The sequence below is a fragment of the Gouania willdenowi genome, chromosome 3 (assembly GCF_900634775.1).
Source record: "Gouania willdenowi chromosome 3, fGouWil2.1, whole genome shotgun sequence".
NCBI lineage: Eukaryota > Metazoa > Chordata > Actinopteri > Blenniiformes > Gobiesocidae > Gouania > Gouania willdenowi.
In genome coordinates, this window is record NC_041046.1 from 27,517,641 (window position 1) to 27,538,102 (window position 20,462).

Here is a 20,462-nt window from a genome sequence, read left to right on the forward strand (position 1 = left end):
ATGCCCCAATTCAGATTGATCCTTCCCAAATCACTGTCACGTGCCATGCACTTTTTTTTTGTAAAACCTTTGTTAATCTTGAAAGCTGATATTTGTACAATAAGTAACACGGGTACAATATTGTATAGCAAAAGGTCCATCCATCCGCTAGAAAAGCACTTGACAACTTTTTTAATTAAATTTGCTATTTTCAACAGCTCAGATCTATCAAGCTGCCATTGTGACAGTGATTTGGGAAAAGTTTATTGCTGGTTTACATAATAAAACTTATTCCAACATCACTCTTTTGCCTCTCCCATCCACATGTGCAAAACAGAGCGAGACATTTCAGAATATTTCCAAAACACGGAAGTTTTACTGAGAACAAAGCCTGATATATTTTTATTTTGGTAAATTATTGAGGAAATGTTCCAATTGTGCTAATGCAGACCATTACCTTTTATTGGTATTTAGTCTACAACTTTATCTAACTAAGGAATAATTCAAATTCGATACATTTTCATTTGGCACCAAGTCATATGCAAACGATTAATACCCAATTATGCTGATGACTACTTGGTTTATCTCTGCATTTTATTTTTGCTGTGCTTTGGGTAAACCCAAGGTTTCTAATGTGGGCTTTTATTGCTGTTGTTAAAATCGTATTTCTGTTTTTGTGCTGAAATTGATCTCGTGTCTTGTGCAGATAATTCTGACACATTGATCAACAGTTTAACCAAACAAGTTGGATTACTAATAGAAGATTTTAAAAAGCATGCTATACTGTAAAGCCGTGTATGTGGGTGCTTTGTGCAAACATGATGATAATCACGCAATTCTTGCTTTTTTGGGGCGGATAAGCATCAGTGGTAACATTAACTGTCTCTCTTCGATTGGCATTATGAGTTATACTCTGTATATATCAGGGGTTTATAACTGGTTTGTCTCAAGGTTCAAGCATCACCCCTTAATCCATGGCCAAAATTATGGAAAATGTTCCTTATCTAGAATCTAGTGCATTATTTATAACGGAAGAGCAGTCAAAGATCACAAACTAAATGTTAAATGCCAAATCTCTTTGCCAGATTTAAAAAAAAGTCATCCTGATCATGGAACCATGATTATTCACACTTTAAAGATTTGAAATAAATATCTATCCCCTTAACTCATTCAATGCCAGCCATTTTCAGAATTTCTACCCCCCTCAGTGCCAGCTGTTTTAGAGCATTTTGACTGATTTTTAAAGACCCACAGAATATTTTGTAATATGACAATCTGAATTCGGACACCTGATTCTGAAAAATTAAAGTCTCTACTTTCATCAAAAAAAAATTCCAAAAAAAAATCTGTCAGTGACTTTGAATCAATTTTTTTTGCTTTTTTGAAAAGTATAACAAAAAAAAAAACAACACCGAGACAAAGCTTTTGATGGCAAAATTATTATTATTTTGCTATCTGGCTCACAGTTGAATGTTTTGCTTACTTTATTTTGTATCTGCTCCTCCCCGTCAATCACACAGATGTAACGTGTGTGGGTGGGTGGGTGGGTGGGTCTCTTCCATTGTGTGTGTCAGGTATGAATAGTTGTTGGTAGGCGGGGTTGGGGAATATGTCATCGGTGGAACCCAAAGGCTTGACCAGCAGCAGGGGTGGAGTTTCCTTCCTGCAGGGGTGACAGAGCTGAGGGCGGACTGTAGACACACTAATCTTTCCACCTGCATGTAAAGGCCACTAAACCATTGTTGAGTGGTTTAGTGCCACCTCACTTTACTGAGGCTTTATTCCACTGCTTTTCTTGACATTAGTGTGTTCAACGTGTGTGTTTGTTTACCTATTTCTAATGCTTACCCTTGTACTCTAATGTTGGGATCATTTGGTGTTAGAGAAAACCATTAAAGATGGTGATATGTGAGGTTATTCAATCACAAGGATATACCGGTACACGCCTTTTTGCAAGTCATGTTGGTGCGTGTCTAATTATTTCTTTACTGGAGAATGGGTTTCATTTTTCATTGAATGCTATCTGCATCATGTTAGAGAAGTTACTTTACAGGATGCAAGTGAAAACTGTATTATAAATCAGAGTCAAGAAAAAAAAGTTATTCTTAAGTTTTTTTTTTTTTTCGCTCTTAGTTTTTTTTTGTTCTATGAAATAAAGCTGGGTGATATGGACCAAAACTCATATCTCAATATTTTTTTCTAAAAATGGTACAACACGATATAAATTTCAATATTTTAAAATCAAATAAAGGTTTACCAGAAAGACAATTCTGGGTTAAATTTAGATTGGTTTGTTCTGTTTTTTGTGTATTTTAGTGTATTTCAGTGTTTACTTTGTCGGCCGTCAGTTGCACGTCTGCACTAAACACTAGAAAAAGATTCCCCTAATCCTATGTAATTGATGTGACATTTATTTTCCCCCAATTATGTTTACTGTGAAGTTGGTCTTAAATTTAGTTTCAAATGGCATGAAACTAATTTGACTCAAACTGTAGGAACCCTGTATATACAGCCATGTGCCTTTCTCCATTGCGTCGACGCAAAAAATACGTCGATGCACAATGTGCGCACTGATGCATCAATCGACCAAAACAAAGATGGAGGCGCCGGAGAATAACTAACGCGAGTGGCTCCTCCAAGTTTCAAAAGTGCAAGGCAGTGAAAGCGCGCACTCGTTTGTCGTAGGTAGCTGTTCCTGTAACCCTCGTCCTTTATTCCATGTATGACCGGACGGCAGCATGTTGATGGGACAAGGCGGAAACACCCGCCGTGCGATGAAAGAACACATTTACATACCACTGTGATACCCTAGTAGTCCGTCCTGATTTGTAAATGAAACACAATGTATGTTTGCTGTACACATAGGCATCTATTGGAGTTTTTCCTTTGCAGTCTGACCTTTTATTTTTCCCTTAAACACACACACACACACACACACACACACACACACTTCTTAAGGTAAAAGGAAAGTTTATTTTAATGCTACCTCTGACTCTGAATGCATTATTTTGTACTTTTATATTCTTACTTGAACTTTATTTTGGAATTTTGAGTTGAAGAGGAAGACACAGATATTGCAATGTTGAGGAATTCATGTTTTTTTTTTTTTTCATTTTAGATATGTACATCAACATGTATAAATTACTTTTAGTCAATTAATGGGGAGATAATTGAATGTAGTCAAACTGGAAAATTTAATTGTTAGATTAATCGATGCTTCGAAAATATAATTACTCGATTAATCGATGTAAAAATAATCGTTTATCCCAGCCCTAGTGTTTATTTTTAACTATGTAAAAGCACTTTGAGCTACATTTCTTTGTATGAAAAGTGCTTTTATAAATGAATACTGATTGGTTGAGATATATATATATATATGCAATATTGTAATTTTCTATATCACCAAAATCGAAATTTCGATATATCTTGAATCTCGATATATTGCCCAGCCCTTATATGAAACATGGTTGATGGGGAAGCCATTTAAAGCACACACGTCTCCCTGCATTTTTACACTCACACTATCTGTCTTTTAAAAATGCTCGGTATTAAATTCTGCTCTGAAAATAGACTTGTGTGTCTATATATATATATATATATATATATATATATATATATTTACTTTTATCTTGTTTTGCTTCTTCTCCCTTAAGTCCATTTACATTTCCTCTTAACATCCATCTCAGGTTGGGAAGCCCACTGAGTCTGATATCATAATGAGTACACGATTGTATTACTGGACATGACTGGCTGGGGGTCTGGATTAGGTCACCCAGTTATCGGTAGCCCTCTTGAGTCATGCTTTACTTCACCACTGAGCTCATTGCTCTGCCATGTTGAAATGAACCAGGCGGAGCTCCAGCCCTGTCAGTGGTGGATCTGGTGATTTTGGCACTGCAAACAGCCTCATTTATCATGGGAAACAGCTCTAAGACAGAGTGCCGCAGATACACCACCCATGCTGGAGGAGGAGGAGGAGGAGGAGGAGGAGGAGGAGGAGGAGGAGGAGGAGGAGGAGGAGGAGGAGGAGGAGGAGGAGGAGGAGGAGGAGGAGGAGGAGGAGGAGGAGGAGGAGGATAAACATGGAAGTGCAGTGCTTAACGCAGCTCATAGAACAGAAATATGAGGGTGAGGGGAGGCCGAGGTCACATGGCTAAGCTACAGTTGTGAGGGAGGAACGTGGAGCACAAGCAGCAAGTTATTAAATTCTCTCTTTCTTCCTGTCTCCATCATGTCGTCTGTGGGCACACTGGCAGTGCACGGAAGATGGATTGGGATGAACGGTAGTACTGATGAATTATTGAATAGTGGTACGTGTGGATGTGACACAGGCCACTTTATTCCCATTCTGCAGCGTGACTGAGCGTTTACCTGCATCGGCCACAACAACGGGGAGGATTTAGGCTCTTAATTCTTTATTGTTTAAAATAAAGAATTAATAATACATCATAATTTTCTCACAACCATTAGCATAATGAGTTTGATTGAACAGGCTAGAGCAGAGTAAAACTGGGACACAGTGTAATGCTGCGTTCACACCAAATGCGTTTCGGGCGTCAAAATCATGCCTCACGCCCCTAGTTGGACGCTTGTGCTCATTGAATCAAATGCTTGTCACAGAGCGTCTAAAGAAGTTGGGAAGAGAGTGTGTTGAGCGTGTTTTGGCGAGGGGCTTCTCTGTTTATACAATGGATGATATTGTGGCGATCAGTTTCATAATTCACCCAGTGACTGTGAAGTGGTGGGGAACGTTATTGTGTTGAGAAGTGTTTCCGGTCGGATGTATTTTCGACTCCAGTTCGTCGGCTCTACATTATCGAGAGAGCGGCTTTGCTTTATTTGCGCCTCGGCGCCGTTTCTGGATTCACCAGAGCTGCGCTCGGACGAGAGTCGCTTTCAGCGCTACTTCCGTCTCTCCCGTGCCCAGTTTGACAACCTGCTGACCCGCATCAGCGCTCATATGTCCTACCAGGACACCAACTACAGGCGCTCTATTCTAGCAGAAGAGCCTGTCCATCTGTCTCCGGTTAGTGTTTTTTTATTATTCTGAATACGTCAAGGTTGGGGAAAGCTCCTGATTGGTCGACGCGCTAAGAAATAGTCACAAACTGCAGTTTTATTTCCTTTTGATCAAGAGTTAATTGTGCTTTTTTTGTTGCATTCATCTTGTATGGTTTTTCAAGAAAACAGCAAAAAAAGATTTCTTCATTTGTTTACTTTTCTTCATTAGAGAATTGTGAAATATTTTCCACTGGGTTAGAATTGTTCTCTCAGAACAAACACATACATTTTGGCCTCGAAGGATAGCAACTGTGCCGCAGCATGACACACGCTTTTGTTTACGAGGTTAGTAGGTTTGCTGTATGAAAAGGTTAGTCTTCCCTCAACCATCCAAACATTTATTTATTTATTTTTAATTTGATGCAATTATTTCACTTTAGATTATGGGTGTTGATAGTTTTGGAATTGTGGTTGATTACAGTCTTTGACCAGGATTTATCATATGAATGGAAAACTTCTACTGATTCTGCTGAATTGTCTTATTTCTGTTTTATTTACTAAATGTTTTTTTGAAAGAGTAACTGAAACAAATCCCGTTTTTGTTTCAGTGTGTGTTTCTGGTGTTGTTTCTTATGTCGTTTTGTAAGTTTTCTGTTATTTGTGTGTATTTTGTAGTGATCTTGTGTATTTTTCTCTCATAGTGTGTTTTTTTTGTTATTTTTTGTGTATTTTGTCATTTCTCTGTTCTTTTTATTCGGTATATTTTTTCTCTTATTTTGTGTTTTTGTTGTCATTTTGTGAGTTTCTAGTGATATTCAGTATGATTATCATTTTTAACTAAAAAAAAATAAACACTATAAAACCCCATATTGTTATAATGCTTTCATTTGATAATTTTCCTCTCTTTCTGAATGAAATTGAAATCCGAATTAGGTGGCTGGTTTATTCCAATTTTAATTCCGAATTAAAGAAATCTTGTAAACTCCCCTTTTAGTTAATTGCGGTCGTTCTGCGCATGATTTTACCAGTTGTTAGAGCTACTATCTTTACCAGGGAGCAACTATTTATTCCTGCTGATTGTTTTCTGGAGTTTTACTGGGCTTTATTTACCGATGATTAGTTCCTATCTCTCTTCCGCTCCGCCGTCTGAAATGAAACCGTGTGTTATTGTCGATCTGCTGCTTCAAAAGTACAATCATAATAAAGGTGAAAACAGTTCTCATGTGTGGTCTTCTGTGTTACAGCCGACAATAAAAGGTTTGTTGTGTGTTTTTCCTGATAGACGTGATGCGTCACGTTCGCCCCCTGTCCAATCAGAGCCTTCCCAACCCCCAAACGTAAAGCCGAATTAAATAAGGAAGTGTCTATTGATACGGAAACGTATCAATAGCCCCCGTGGTCTAAGGCGCCTGACTCCAGAATTCTTCCTTCTACTGCCGTGGGTTCTAATCCCACTTTTGTCATATATGTTTAACAAAATTAACACAGCAAATTCCACCTTTAAAATTACATATACAAAAAAACAAAAACATTTTTGGGTATTTCCTGGGTTAGGGATAGGATTAGAGTTAGGTTTGGGGCTAAAATAAAAGGGTTGGCCGTGTAGCTAAAAATAAATGAGCTAAAATAAAACTGACGGAACTTTAAGTCACGTGGTGCACCTAACACATCACCCACAGCCATTAAATGAAGCCGAATAAACTGGTTTTCCATGTACACCTCAATTCGGGAACATTTTAATTCAAAATGATTTAATTCGGACTAACTAATTCTGAATTAAAAAACATCACGTAACCGTGGCTTTTAATGGGTCTGGATTTTTGTCTCCCTGGGATTACGTTGTGTTTTAGGGTGTTGGTTGGTTGGACATTCCCTGAGCACTCCCCTCAGCTGTCACCACTTAACTAGTCCTGGAGGAGAGCACGAGCTACCAAACATGAGAAAAATGTAAAAAATTTATGACTCCTCCTCCACCGCCTCTTCTTTTTTTTTTCCTCCATGGTCCCACCCTTACAGTTACGGTTACTGAGGCACCAGATATTAAAGTTGCTTCAACAAATTGTAATTCAACTTTGTGTGTGTGTGTGTGTGTGTGTGTGTGTGTGTGTGGGTGTGGGTGTGTGTGTGGGTGTGGGTGTCTGCAGACAGTGTGTTAAACTGTCTGCAGCAATTGTTGTTTCGGTGCTGATTGTAAAGAAAGTCTGTTGTGACCTAAAACACAGTGACAGCTTTTTCATTTTTGGTTGTGTTCACTTTGGAACCACCTGATCTGCTTCCTAAAAGAGTAGTTTTGTTCAAGAAGTAAAACATGAAACCTTAACGACTTCTAATGTTGACAATTTAATTATTTTTTTCTTAGTCTTTTGACAAGAAAATGATTTACCTATGTTTGTGTCGTATCTCCGTATCAATGTATTTGGGTGTTTCTTTGTAAAATGTCGACACAAACAGGGTTCTCACCAGCATCATGTGTATTCATACTTCCTCCTACTCCTTTTTGAACATGGTTATGCAGATTAAAGAGAGTTAAAACAACCCGTGCACGCCTGGAAGTCCCCATGTGTCCAAGTCTGCAACGACTATTACGACGGTACTGATTAAAAAAGGAACAAACAGAAAATTCCCCCAACGCTAATAAAAACGCACTGTAGAGGGCGACATCACTCTGTAGGGGAGCAAAATGACAACGTTGGGGGGGCCCCCTACGCTCAACAGCGCTGGCGAGAACCCCGATAAACCTAAAATAATCAAGCAAGATCAAGACTCACACTTTTTTGATATATTTTGTATATTTGCTTACATACAATCGCACAGTTTTTGTGGTCTGACTGACAATGGTAAAGTTTTCTATTTGCTACATGTTTAAGTATTGGTGGAATTGGTGGAGTATTGTTTTTTTTTTCTGTAAAATTGATTGTCATAGCAGGTCATTTACCAGTGTTGCACAGCGTGAGTAGGATTTTAATTTCTCAACACAGGCTTACATTTTGTTTTCTTGTCTTTCTCTCTCATAGTCGTACTTTGTCACTGATTATGACCCCACCATTGAAGACTCGTACACCAAGCAGTGTGTCATTGATGAAAGGGCCGCCAGGCTGGACAGTAAGTGGACTGTGCTGACACACGGTTGGGGTTTATTACATATTTTAAATTACAATTATGTCTTCAGTTATCATTGTTCAATTCCAACTCACATTACAATTATGTTAACTAGCATTTTTTCCAATTTAATTCGAATTACACTTAATATTTGCCCCCTGAAATAAATTACATTTACATTCAGACTTTAATAAATAAGCCAATAAAACGTGACCTTCCTCTTCTGTTAGCTTTCTGTTAGCCTCTCCTAAATGTGCTGTAAAATACACTAAAATATTATCTATCATCTAATTTGTTTTTCAACTCGTGGTTACCTTTTTAGGCTTCCTAATCAATGAAAATATTAGTTTTAATATTTTTGGTGTGGGGGCGTCTGAGCCGTTTTTGTCAGTATAGCTTGATTACATTTTTTTAAATGTTGAAGTGATCATCAAGGGAACTGACAGGTAAACTTATTAAGTAACATATTTTAATAATTGTTAACTACGTAGGCCTACGTGTAATGTTTAAGCCATAGAACTGTAACATGGTTCAACAGTTTTGTGTTGAATTACATTGTAAATGACAGTTTTAACAAAGTGTTCATGTCAATTACAACAGCAACAGATTTTTATAATTGGTTTCAATTGTAATTATGTCATAATTGTTATTAATGTGAATATAATTTTCATCTTCCTGTTTGCACTTAAAAAACTGATGCCGCGTGTTGTATTTGCACTGCAAGTTATTGTGTGCGCGTGTCACTGCTTTCTAGTTCTAGACACGGCTGGACAGGAAGAGTTCGGAGCCATGAGAGAACAATACATGAGGACAGGGGAGGGCTTCCTGCTCGTCTTCTCCGTCACTGACAGAGGAAGGTAGGTTACGATTTAAAAAAAAAAAAAAAACAAACAAAAAAAAGCACAGCGACGCACTCGTATCTCTTTAGTCATTTGTGTTTTTTTTTTTTTTTTGTTTTTTTGCTTGTTGTTCACAACTACACTCTCTCTTCCTCTTCTTCTCTGCGCTGAAGCCAAAAACGGCTTACACCCCTATTCTCACGTGTTGTTGCTTCTACTTCCGGTTGACCTTGTTGTCATTTTCCTTTGTTCGCTACACTTCCTCTTGAATTCTCTTTTTGTGGGTGGTTACCCTACATTTCTTAAGTGTAACACTTAAGGAACATAGGTGCTTTCGTTGCATTGTGTATTCACCAACAACAAGCGTGTGTGGGTGTGTGTGTGCACTGGAAACACTAGCAGGCACAAACTGTCCTTTAACCTTTATAATGTGTGGTAAAACACGACCCCTGGTGAAGGTTGAGAAGTAAAAGGTTGCATTTTTTTCTCCCTCAATACTTGTTTATGTGGAGGCCACTGTGGTGTCCATGGTAACAGCATCCAGAGCCTATAGGGGGTGTCACATCATCCATCCAGCCACTAAGGACAAAGATGGGCCTGACTTCTGTTATCATTGTAAAAACGAATGTTTTTTTTTTTTTTTTTTTTTTTTTTTTTCTAAGGCGGAACGATTTTAGGAAAACATGTAATTGCGATTTTGTCTCGCAGATATTACGACTTCACTATTTTCTTCAGATCAAGTTTCAGTGCATTATTCACAGGGTACAGTAATATTTACAAACATTACAGAAAATGACATCATACCAGTAAAACATTAAATTCCATAACTCTAATACATTGGTTGCCAAACATGGGTACAGAAGTACAGTGCAGGGGGTATTTCATTTAAAAAATAATCGTGAAACATTCGTAGTTCTCTTTTTTGGACAGATTCACCACAAACTAACAGTACTATTGCTCAATAAAATACTACATTGTCTTGTAATTTATTGAAACAGGATTTTTTTTTAATTTGCTGTAGAGGCCATTTTATCACACTTTTGACAATAATTAGCTACATTTTACTTACTATTGAAGTAATCACATAAAACTGTAGTTTAAATTATACTCATTGTTTTGAATAGATTGTAGATTAAGCCTTATAGGAAACCAATGTCCGAGACACGTTTAAGAGAGTCCGCTGTTCCACAAATGAAAAAGTATATGAAATTATTGAGAGGGTACTTATGATATGAAGAGGGGGTACACATGATTTGAAAAAAAAAAAAGCAAAAGATGGTAGACGGGACCAAAAATATTGGGATCCACTGATCTAATGGAATAATAATATTACTTTTTTAACTCCTGTGAGGAAACAAAATAAATAATAAAATAAGTGTAATTTTAAATAATGTGTAAGCGACAAATCAAAGGTAAATATAAGTTGTACTGACATGGATTATTTATGTCTCATTAAAATGTATGAGAGCAGCATTAATCCCCCTCAGGGATCAATGGTTTACTGAATCGGAGCAGGTTTATTGATTCAGTTTTGATCAACCTCATTTAAATGAGTGACATTAATTTAAATGTACCTAATTTAAATTAACCTGATGACAAATGGATGCTTCACTTATTTCCCTACTAGGAGCCAGAATATTAAAAGCCATGAAGTTCTCATGAACCTACGATGTTTAAGACTCTACAATCCCTGGCATATTTTTGTTGAAAATATGAATTTAAAGGTGACATTTTTAACGCTACTAGATAATTTGTGGGAAAAAACGCATTCATTAGTGTCAAGTACTCACTCAGTGTTATTGACAGATTTCTCTACAACTATGAACCTGCAGTAATTCCCCCAGGAATAAGGTGCACCGCATCCCCCCCCTCCATATTTGTGATGGATGTAGTAGTAACTAGGGATGTCCCGATACAACTTTTTCACTTCCGATACGATATCTATATTGCGGCCGTGAGTGTTGGACGATATCGATACAATTGGATATCAGCACGAATCATACATGCTTTTATTACTTATATGGTAGTGTGGAATGTTAGAAAAGGCTTGATTATTAAAAAAAAAAAGACCCATTTATTATAAACCAATAGATTACATATAATATAACCTTTCAGAATAAGAATATTTTATGATTGAATAAAAGAAATTAAAAAAAAAAAAAGAGGTTATTGGAAAAAATCAATTAAAAAAAACAATATATATATATTATATCGGCGCTTTTCGATGCAGTCCGATAAAATCCAATATTCATTTTCTGGATGATATCGAACCGATATCCTATATCAATATCGGATCGGGACACCCCTAGTAGTAAACAGCGGTGGACAATGTATTCAACCTCATAAAATAGGTAGAAGTACAGAAAGTCGTGTCATAAACTACTCCAATATAAGTAAACGTAGCTTAGTCAAAATATGACTTGTGTGAAATTGCGGAAGTATTCACTTAAAAAAAATTAGTTATGTATTGAAAGTAATTAAAAATGTCCGATATAAACTCTGCTGCATTCATCAACCAAATCGACTGTTATATGTAATAAAAAAATAAAAAATAAAAAAACAGCTGCATTATTATCACAAAAACACATTTCCTTTACTTGTAGTAGTAAAATAATGATGCAATGTTCAGTTTTTGTTGTTGTTGTTGTTTATCCAACCAGACATTTTCTATTCAGCATTCAACGACTGTTATGATTCAAAAACCTTTAACATGCAGCCACGGATGCTCCGGTGGAGTATATCTTCATCCTTCTCATGGTCAGTCTATTCTATTCTCCACAGAAGTGATTGTTCAAACAACAACAATGCTTCACCCACCTCTATAAATGAGCTGTGGCACTGATAAACATGACATTTTAAAGGTATGGCCAAACTACTGTACGTCAAGCCATACAAAGATCAACAGAAACTGTTTTTGGATTAGAAGTGAAGCAACAAAAAAAAAGAAAGTGCTGAGTAACGTGCTGAGTCACTAAGGCGTCTATAGAATCAGAAATACTTTATTTATCCTGTGGGGGGATTACTTGTTACAGAGTCTCAATAAATATTACAAATAAAAAGAATAAAGACGAAAGAAGAAAAACGTACATATTTAAGTAAAAGACTGTGGATTAAATACAAGTGCACACATTACAGTAGAAAATAATGCTAATACAAATGTACAAACATAATAGATATATACAAGAAGCAAAAGTAGTGAAGTAAAATTCGTAGAGTAAAAAGTAATATGTTTGTCTTTCAAAAGTATCTGACAAACAATAACATTCAAGTAAAGTAGAGATACTTAAAATCAGTCCTTTAGTATTGTACTTAAGCAAATGTACTTTGTTAATGTCCACCACTGGTAGTAACCGTGGTAACAGTCACAGGATATGGAACAACCAGCATAGAGTCAAGTTCTTAAGAAGCTGCTTCTATTGATGGTTGTACTAATAAGACTTTATAGTTTAGTCTTTAGTGCTAAATGCACTATGGATATTTAAGGGAAAAAAAAAAAAAAAAACCTTTATTAAATGATGTGCCTTTATTACTCATTATTTTTTTGAGTTGAAAAATAATAATGGAATGAAATAATGGTTAACAGCAAAGTTAGTTTTTAGTAAAAGAGCTATAATGTCTATAGACTCTGCAGATCAAAAACCAAACATTTATTACTGCCACTTTCCTGCAGTCCAGAGCGCTGTCTTCCCTTGCACCCACCTCCAGCTCCTTCCATGTGTTTATCTCGTAAACAGTCTTTCCTTCCTACATTTATATTAATCCAATCTTTTCAGATTTACTAAGCACTCACCAAGCCGTCTACGCTCCTGAAACCTGATACACATGCCATGTTTCTATCCCTAAATGTTGCTTTTTTTTTTCTTTTCTACAAAGTAAAATATGAAAATGTGCTACCACATGCCAGTTGTTAGTAGACTGACCTTACTTAATAGTATGCTATCAACCTCAATGTAGCTTTCAGACGCGAATAACTGCCAGATTCTAAGGGAGTTCTTACACTTGATGCTTGAATGGCTGCTGCAAGGACTTTCTTATGAATGTTATCAATGTCAAATACACAAAAAGCCCTAATGGCACTGCAATTTTGGAAGCGCCATTATAACACAATGCCCCATTCTTTGCAGCTTTGAAGAAATCTATAAATTCCAAAGACAAATTCTTCGAGTCAAAGACAGAGATGAATTTCCAATGATCCTGGTAGGAAACAAAGCCGATCTGGAGCTACAGCGACAAGTAAGTCATGCAGAACTCAGAGACCCCAACCTGTTGGCTGTGAAAAATATTCATTGTTTGTTGCATTGAAATAACAATATCTGTAGAAATGACATTGACATGTTACAGAGTGAGTGATGCCGCTGTGACTCGCTGCTGAGATACAGCAGGATGAATGAATGAGAAGTCGAGAGGATGAATGGGAAACAGTGATGAGTCTGCCTGTGGTCACATCCATTAGTTGATCTACACTGCCCCCATATGGTGACAAAGAGCTCTGCCGATAGACTGAGCTACTTTCTCTCAATAGTACATTCATGCAAGAGCAGGGGTGGACTGGGACACAAATTCAGCCTTGGCATTTTGTGTCCAGACTAGTCCACCACATTATCAGTGGACACCATGGAGAAGCTTTGTCTTCATTTTAATTATTATTCCCTAGAAAACCTTAAAGGGAGAATCTTTTGAACCCCTTTTTACCTATATTTTTTGGCCATTTTGCCACTTCCTTTGTACCATTTTCAAAACGTTCCAACACTTTTTTCAGACTTTAGCCATCTTTTCTCAATTTTGCAAGTTCTTATGACACTTTTATCCAATTTTTGTCCTTTCTTTAGTTTTTTTGGCCAGTTTTCATCCAAATAAGCTATAAATACCAATTGTTTCCCTTTTCCCCTACTTTTATTCCCCATTTTAGTTTTTTTTCCCACTATTGTTTCCCACATTTTGCTTAGTCTTTGACATTTCATACCACATGGTTCCTTTTTATTTGCCTATTTGTTGCTTCTGGCCCATTTTAGTCACTTTACACTTTTTTCTTGCCACATTTTTGCCACTTTTGTACAATTTTTGGCCACCTGTTACCACGTCTGCCTGCACTCGCTCGTCAACAAAAAAGAAAACATAGCGGACCAGACCGGCCCTCCGGGACAATGCCTAGTATGCCAGATGGCCAGCCCAACCCAGTTTTGACTGTTTTACAGTGTGTTAAAAATAGTTGTTTAGTGTAATAATTGATATTCCAAGATGGCAGAATCTGATCTTTCATCACATTTTTGTTTTGGTGCAGGTAACCCAGGAGGAGGGCCAGCAGCTAGCCAGACAATTAAAGGTGACATATATGGAGGCGTCAGCCAAAATTCGAATGAACGTAGACCAGGCTTTCCACGAGTTGGTTAGAGTAATCAGGTATGTGATTTATGGGACTATCTGTGTTTATTACTCCCACTGAAATAACAATAATGCAGTCCATGATGGTAAACAGAAGAAATGTGATTATTACTTATTTGTAGTGCTGTCAAGAGATTAAAAAAATTCTGCCATTTAATTAATTATGCTCTGTAATTAATTAATCAAATTAATCTCTTTTAATCTCACCTAAAAATCGCTGAGAAAAGCCCTCAATTTAAGGTATTTTAATTTAAATTAACACTTTTATTAGCAATACAATTATTAAACACCAAACTTGTTGCTTTTTCTCTCCTTCAGATAATAATATTTATCCAGTGACTTTGTTAATTTGTCACTCATGGACTAGTTTTGTCTCTGAACCCTGTCATCTTGTCCAGTGTGGATTGAAAACACGGCGAGTAGCAGCTAGCACTGTCCGAGTCCACGCTCTCTGTCTGTGCTAGCTGCTACATGTTTAGCATTGAAGTGGTAGCGGAGGCTGCCATTGGAGCTGAGAAGCTCTGCAGTCTCCCTGTCAGTGCCCGATTCTTTAACGGGCCTTTCGGATCCTTTTAACGCATGCGCTTAGACTACGTCATTCCTTCACTCGAAATCTTTACGACAGAGCTCCTGGGACATGATATTTGAACGTAAACCGACCATACAATGTTTGTTGAATATTACATAAGTACACATGTTAGGGCTGGGATGATACCCTTTTGTCCCAATTAGATTTTAATCTTGAGTACCGATTCGATTTAAATTGCGATTCTAATTTTACAAGTATTACGATTCTACATTAATGATTATCACAATTTTTTTTTCCTTATCCAAACACGTAAGCTGAATCCTAAACTAAATAAAGTGGATCGGCGAACGCAGCAGCCCACATCGGCCGATGCCGATACTCGTAAAAAACGCAAAAATTGGCCGATAGTATCGTACAGGTGCAGGTTTAATCACGGTTGTTGGTTTGTCCGCCAAAGGAAATACCCACGCTGCTGTAACTCTACCTTGAGTTTCCAATCACTTGTTGATGCATTACCGCCACCCAGTGGTCACCCACGAAAATGTGAAAAATACAATAAAAAAAAAAAAACAAATCTATTCTGGGAAGCATAACCAATTTTTGAAATCTGCACCCACAAAATCAAAACAATTTTTTAATTATTTTGAAATAGCAGGGTTTCAACTTTTTAAATAGTACACAAACTGCCGACCGGGTGTAGACGAGGTTCACGCATGCGTTGAAAGGATTGAACACTGACACTCCCTTCTTGTATTGTATTCTGTGCGTCACTATTATGGGTATACTGTGAACTCTTTAAATGAGAATGGTTCTGCGCTGTTTGAAAGTGCAAAAAAAAAAAAAATCTATTAGCTATTTTTTTTGTGCGTTATTTTTTCCCGTATTTAATTAATCACACTGAATGTGTTAAAGTGACGACCCTACTTATTTGTGTATATAATGTTACAGTATGTTGAAAAGCGGCAGTAAAACCGAAGCAAAGTGAACTGATAATGATATCATTTGTTCCCTCCACTCCCAGGAAATTCCAAGAACAGGAATGTCCACCATCGCCAGAGCCTACGAGGAAAGAGAAAGACAAGAGCGGCTGCCATTGTGTGATCGTCTGAGTCGGCCTTATCACTGTAACTCATGCAGCTCCTCTGCCTGCCCCGCCCACTCTGCCTGACATCCCATCCCCAGTGGATGGCTGACCGCTGCCTTCTCCACCTGCATGACTTCAGTCGGCCTTTTTCTCAGATACTTTGACCAGGAACTGTCGTCGCCGCCGCCACTCCAGGACATCGTCATGGACACTTGACAATGCCAAATGTTAACACCACTCTACCTTCAGCCCTAATCTAATTCACATGGGAGAATCCCAACACTAAACATCGCCTTCTGAATCATACAGACAAATTAACGTTTTTGTACTCCGATGGACTCCACTTGCCTTGTTGTGACATTTGTACTTGCTGCCGAGATTGAATGAAAACTTTATAACCAGAATGTTAATGACTTACTTTTAGTGTCTGACCTGAGCAGAGAGATCATCTAATGAAGCTTTGTGTATGTTGTGCCACATCCACTTTTACTCCCATGTGCTAATCTGCTACTGTACATATGTGACATTTGTTGTGATTTTCAAATGTGTTTCTAATGATCTATTAAATCACCACAGTACAGTGAGTGAAGGTGAGTTTGGTTTTACATGTATGAAATTGAATACAATATATAAGTCTGTATATAAATATAATGCCTAGACAGCCTTTAATAGAACATTTCTGGCCTTCTGCAGTGGATTATTTGTTTTTTTTTTTTTTTTTTTTCTTTTTTTTTAATGGTTCCTGCTATCAAAACATGGGGTGGCTATTTGTGTTTTTTTTTTTTTTAAGTCTTATTGCCTTAACTATTTATCATCTCATTTGATTTATTGTATCAATGGTAGCACATTTTTCCGTTTAGCCAATTTTTTCAAAAAATATATAGATTTTTACAACAAAATTATTGGAAGTTATTGCTCAAACATGTCCCTAGGTAAACAATGTAGATGGACACATTTGAGACAAATTAGGTTAAAAATCGGATCATTCCAATGTATTATGGAAGCTCCCACAGAGAACAAAAACAGTCTTGCCATTTCAATGCAACAGTGGCAACATGTCTATGCTGTGTCACGTGCACGCTCACGTGGGAAGCTTTTCTTTCCACAAAACTCCAATGATCGTCTGCCTTTCCTCCCTCTATCTGTACTTCTGTTCAGGCTTTTAAATGAAGTACTGCATTTAGTTTATTCATCACATCTTGAAATATCAACAGCAACAAAGTCAGATGATGGAATAACGGACTTAATTAAATGTTTCTACTTTTATACATTATTTTCTTATCCTACCTGGTGACAAGTATTTTTTTAATATGTTTATAAGTAAATACATGTTCACATTACAGCTGTGTATTTATGTAAAGAAGAGTATTTAAATTCTCTTGGTTATCATAAAGAAATGCTGACTTTTGGCCCAAGAAACCATGATTAGAGTTATTCACATTGATGTGAGCAAAGATTGTTTTGGGGTTGTTGTTGTTTTTGAATAATTGAAAATATATTTATCACCAGTTTGAAGTGAAGCCCCAGTTTAGCTTTTTATTAGAGAGAAGAAATATTCTAATTAAGATTTTCAGTGTCCACAGTCCATCTTTATTGCAGATCCAATTGTACATCTATAAATCATGCTTTTTCTTTTTGCTTTGTGCCTAGTTTTGGAGGTAAAATAAAATCTGTCGGTGAGCCAGATGGTGTACGGTTTCTTTCTTTTTTTGTTTTTTAATTAAAAACAACAAAACTGCTCTACAGGCCTTGAAAATGTCACGTTTAACAGCAGACAATTAGGTTAAATCTATTTTTATTTAATGTTTAGAATGTAATTCATCCGTGTGAATTGCACATACGTTGGTCGTTTTGACTTTGTGATGAAATATAGATTATTGCAGACTATCCCTGCACATTTTTTTTTCATTAAAATGTTTTCTTTTTTTGATTGAATAATAGACACTAATGTACTATCCATGATATGACTGAAATACAAAAAAAAATGACTTCAGTAAAAAAAAAAACACTTTCAATCAAAGAGAAACTTACTTTGTTTTTTTGCAAATCAATATTTTCTTTGAAAATATTTATTTTTGATTGAAGTAAGCTTTTTTGATTGAAAATGTAATTTTTTTCTGATTAAAATATTTTGTTTTAACTGAAAATTTTTTTTTTATTTTATTTTTTTTATTGAATAATAAAGACCCAAATCAACCTCCATGAAATAGGAACGTGAGGATTTCCAAAGAAACGTAATGAAAATGAAACAATAGCATAAATAGGAGAAATAAAGTGTCACATTTTGAAACCTGAAGTGAAAAGGTGAAAATTTAAGTTTTTTTGTTTGTTTTTTTTTTTTTTTTTTTTAGCTTTCCAGTAGCTCACAGTTTCAGACAGGTTGGTGACCCCTGGTTTAATTATTGTCACTTGAAAAAAATGTTGTAAAAAAAGCACGAAATGAACACAGAAATTAATAAAAGCCCATTCCCACAAATAAATAATAAATTAAAAAAAAAAAAACTACTAGGAAGAGTTTTAAAAAAAAGTCAATTATGAGATGCTAAGTCATAATTATGAATTCATTTTTTTGTTTAATTATTTTGTTCATCCGAGTTGTTTTTTGTCTTCTTTTTTTACTGGCGGGAATGGGCTTCCATAGGGCTACCTGGAAAAGAGTAAAGTTAGTCTAAATGTTAGTTAATGCTAACGCTAATGTCATCAGTGAGACAGTAATCAGGTGGATGGGGGGGAAAAAAACTCACGTCCACGAATGTGTGTGTGTGTGTGTGGGTGACTGAGGGACTCCCCTGTCTGTAGTGGTATCGTCCGTAGAACAGGAGAACGGAGGCTCAGCATCTCCTACTCGTTCATTGAAAAGCAACTTATCGTCGGTAGAACAGCAGGAGGTTTTAGCGTCTCACCACCACCACCACCACAGCAGCAGCAGCAGCAGCAGAAGAAGAAGAAGACATGGACGCCGTCAACAGCAACAGGAGCCTGTCTTACAGCAGATGGACTTATGACAGGTGTGTGTGTGTGTGTGTGTGTGTGTGTGTGTGTGTGTGTGTGTGTGTGTGTGTGTGTGTGTGTGTGTGTGTGTGTGTGTGTGTGTGTGTGTGTGTGTGTGCGTGCGTGCGTGCGTGCGTGCGTCATTGTTGTTCTCATTAATGTTCCACGTCATCAAAACGTTCCCACAGAAACACATTCAGGGCAGATTTAACCCAGATCTGCTGATGCTAAATGCCACACAGACACATTTATTATCAAACAGCTGCACAATACGTGCCACTTTTGGCTTTTTCACCTGTAAGGGACAGCATGTGTGAGTGAGTTCTGTAGTGTGGCTTTTCATAGGGAAGATCTGGGTTAGAGCGCACTCATTAATCCATCTAACTGAGCTTTACATGTTGTTCTGAGAAATAAAAGCAGCGACTCCTAAAGCAAGTGTTTTTATACAAAATACGATATATATCGATATATGCGATATTGTAGTTTTCTATATCGCCAAAATAGAAAACTCGATACATCTTGAATCTCGATATATTTCCCAGCCCTAATTCCTAATCTATCAAACAGCCTAAATAAAAACATAAATGTGTATATGAAGCACGCGTGTTTATTTAATATACTTACAGTTCATATACAAGTCAACACGATGCATATTTACTGTTACCTTCACGTTGCGTGTCTTTTAGTTAGACATTAACATTTTATTTTATTACATATTATTTAATAATTGCTCATGCTCACCTGTGGTTCTCTGGTATTCACTAATGACTTAATATAGACCTTTAACACTTTTTGGAAGGAGGGATTTTGTGGCTGATTTTTCATGGTGACTTACGTGGTTCCTTCCGCTGTGGTAGACGTTATAATCTCAGTTATTAATCTAACAGAACGTGTAACTGTGTCACATCCTGCTGCTCTTTAGGAACCTAAACTCTCTGTCACATTTTACAACGTATTTACACCAGTTCTTTGTTTTTTTTCGCCGGAGCGTCTTCTAACATCCATCCATCTCTTCTGAGTTATTTCTGGATTTGTTGCCTCTGTCTGCACTGATCTTGTGAGAACTGCCACCCAGGCCATTTCAGGTGGCAGTTCTCGCTAGGCTAGTGACGGTGTTCAGTTTAGAGAGGCAGAGGAATGTTTTGAAAATGCTAATACATTACCAACAGCCCTGGACCCAAAACAAAACCTTGAGGCATCCCACATTAGGATGCAGTGGACTCACCTTTAGAAAGACCTCCAGACTCTTAGAAACTTTCATCATAAATAATTAATGAGAACGAATGAGGAGCTTTCCCAGAGATTCCGACACATTATTTTTGCCTATTAATGAGGATACAGTGGTCAACAAGGGCTTTGCAGACATCAACTGCAAGAAAGTCCTCTTTAGGAAGAGCTTATCAGTTTATATCACAAAGAAAAACACAAGAACAAAACAAAGAAATACGTTCAAGCTTAAATCAGGATTATATAACCAAAATATTCATCAATATCTCAGTTTTTTTTTTTTTTTTTTTTTAATGTACATATGGATCAACTAGAAGATGAATTTACAAAA

At 36.8% G+C, this 20,462-nt stretch overlaps 2 protein-coding genes across 4 annotated transcripts in view; both read left to right on the forward strand.

Moving 5' to 3' along the window:
* The window catches only part of rras2 (RAS related 2), a 42,021-nt gene extending 24,424 nt beyond the window's left edge, over positions 1–17,597 (forward strand). Inside the window, exons 2-6 of the mRNA XM_028473523.1 lie at positions 7,995–8,082; positions 8,834–8,936; positions 13,043–13,151; positions 14,200–14,318; positions 15,851–17,597. Coding sequence (XP_028329324.1) covers positions 7,995–8,082; positions 8,834–8,936; positions 13,043–13,151; positions 14,200–14,318; positions 15,851–15,938 — 507 coding nt within the window. The 3' untranslated portion in view covers positions 15,939–17,597. The remainder of the gene's footprint in view (positions 1–7,994; positions 8,083–8,833; positions 8,937–13,042; positions 13,152–14,199; positions 14,319–15,850) is intronic.
* Positions 17,598–18,725: 1,128 nt separating this feature from the next.
* Positions 18,726–20,462, forward strand: part of tub (TUB bipartite transcription factor) — a 55,502-nt gene continuing 53,765 nt past the window's right edge. For 2 of the 3 annotated variants that reach the window (XM_028473483.1, XM_028473492.1), the window contains exon 1: positions 18,726–18,921. In XM_028473483.1, the coding sequence (XP_028329284.1) occupies positions 18,866–18,921 (56 nt within the window). In that variant the 5' untranslated portion in view covers positions 18,726–18,865. The remainder of the gene's footprint in view (positions 18,922–20,462) is intronic. The other variant, XM_028473509.1, reaches the window with a different exon arrangement.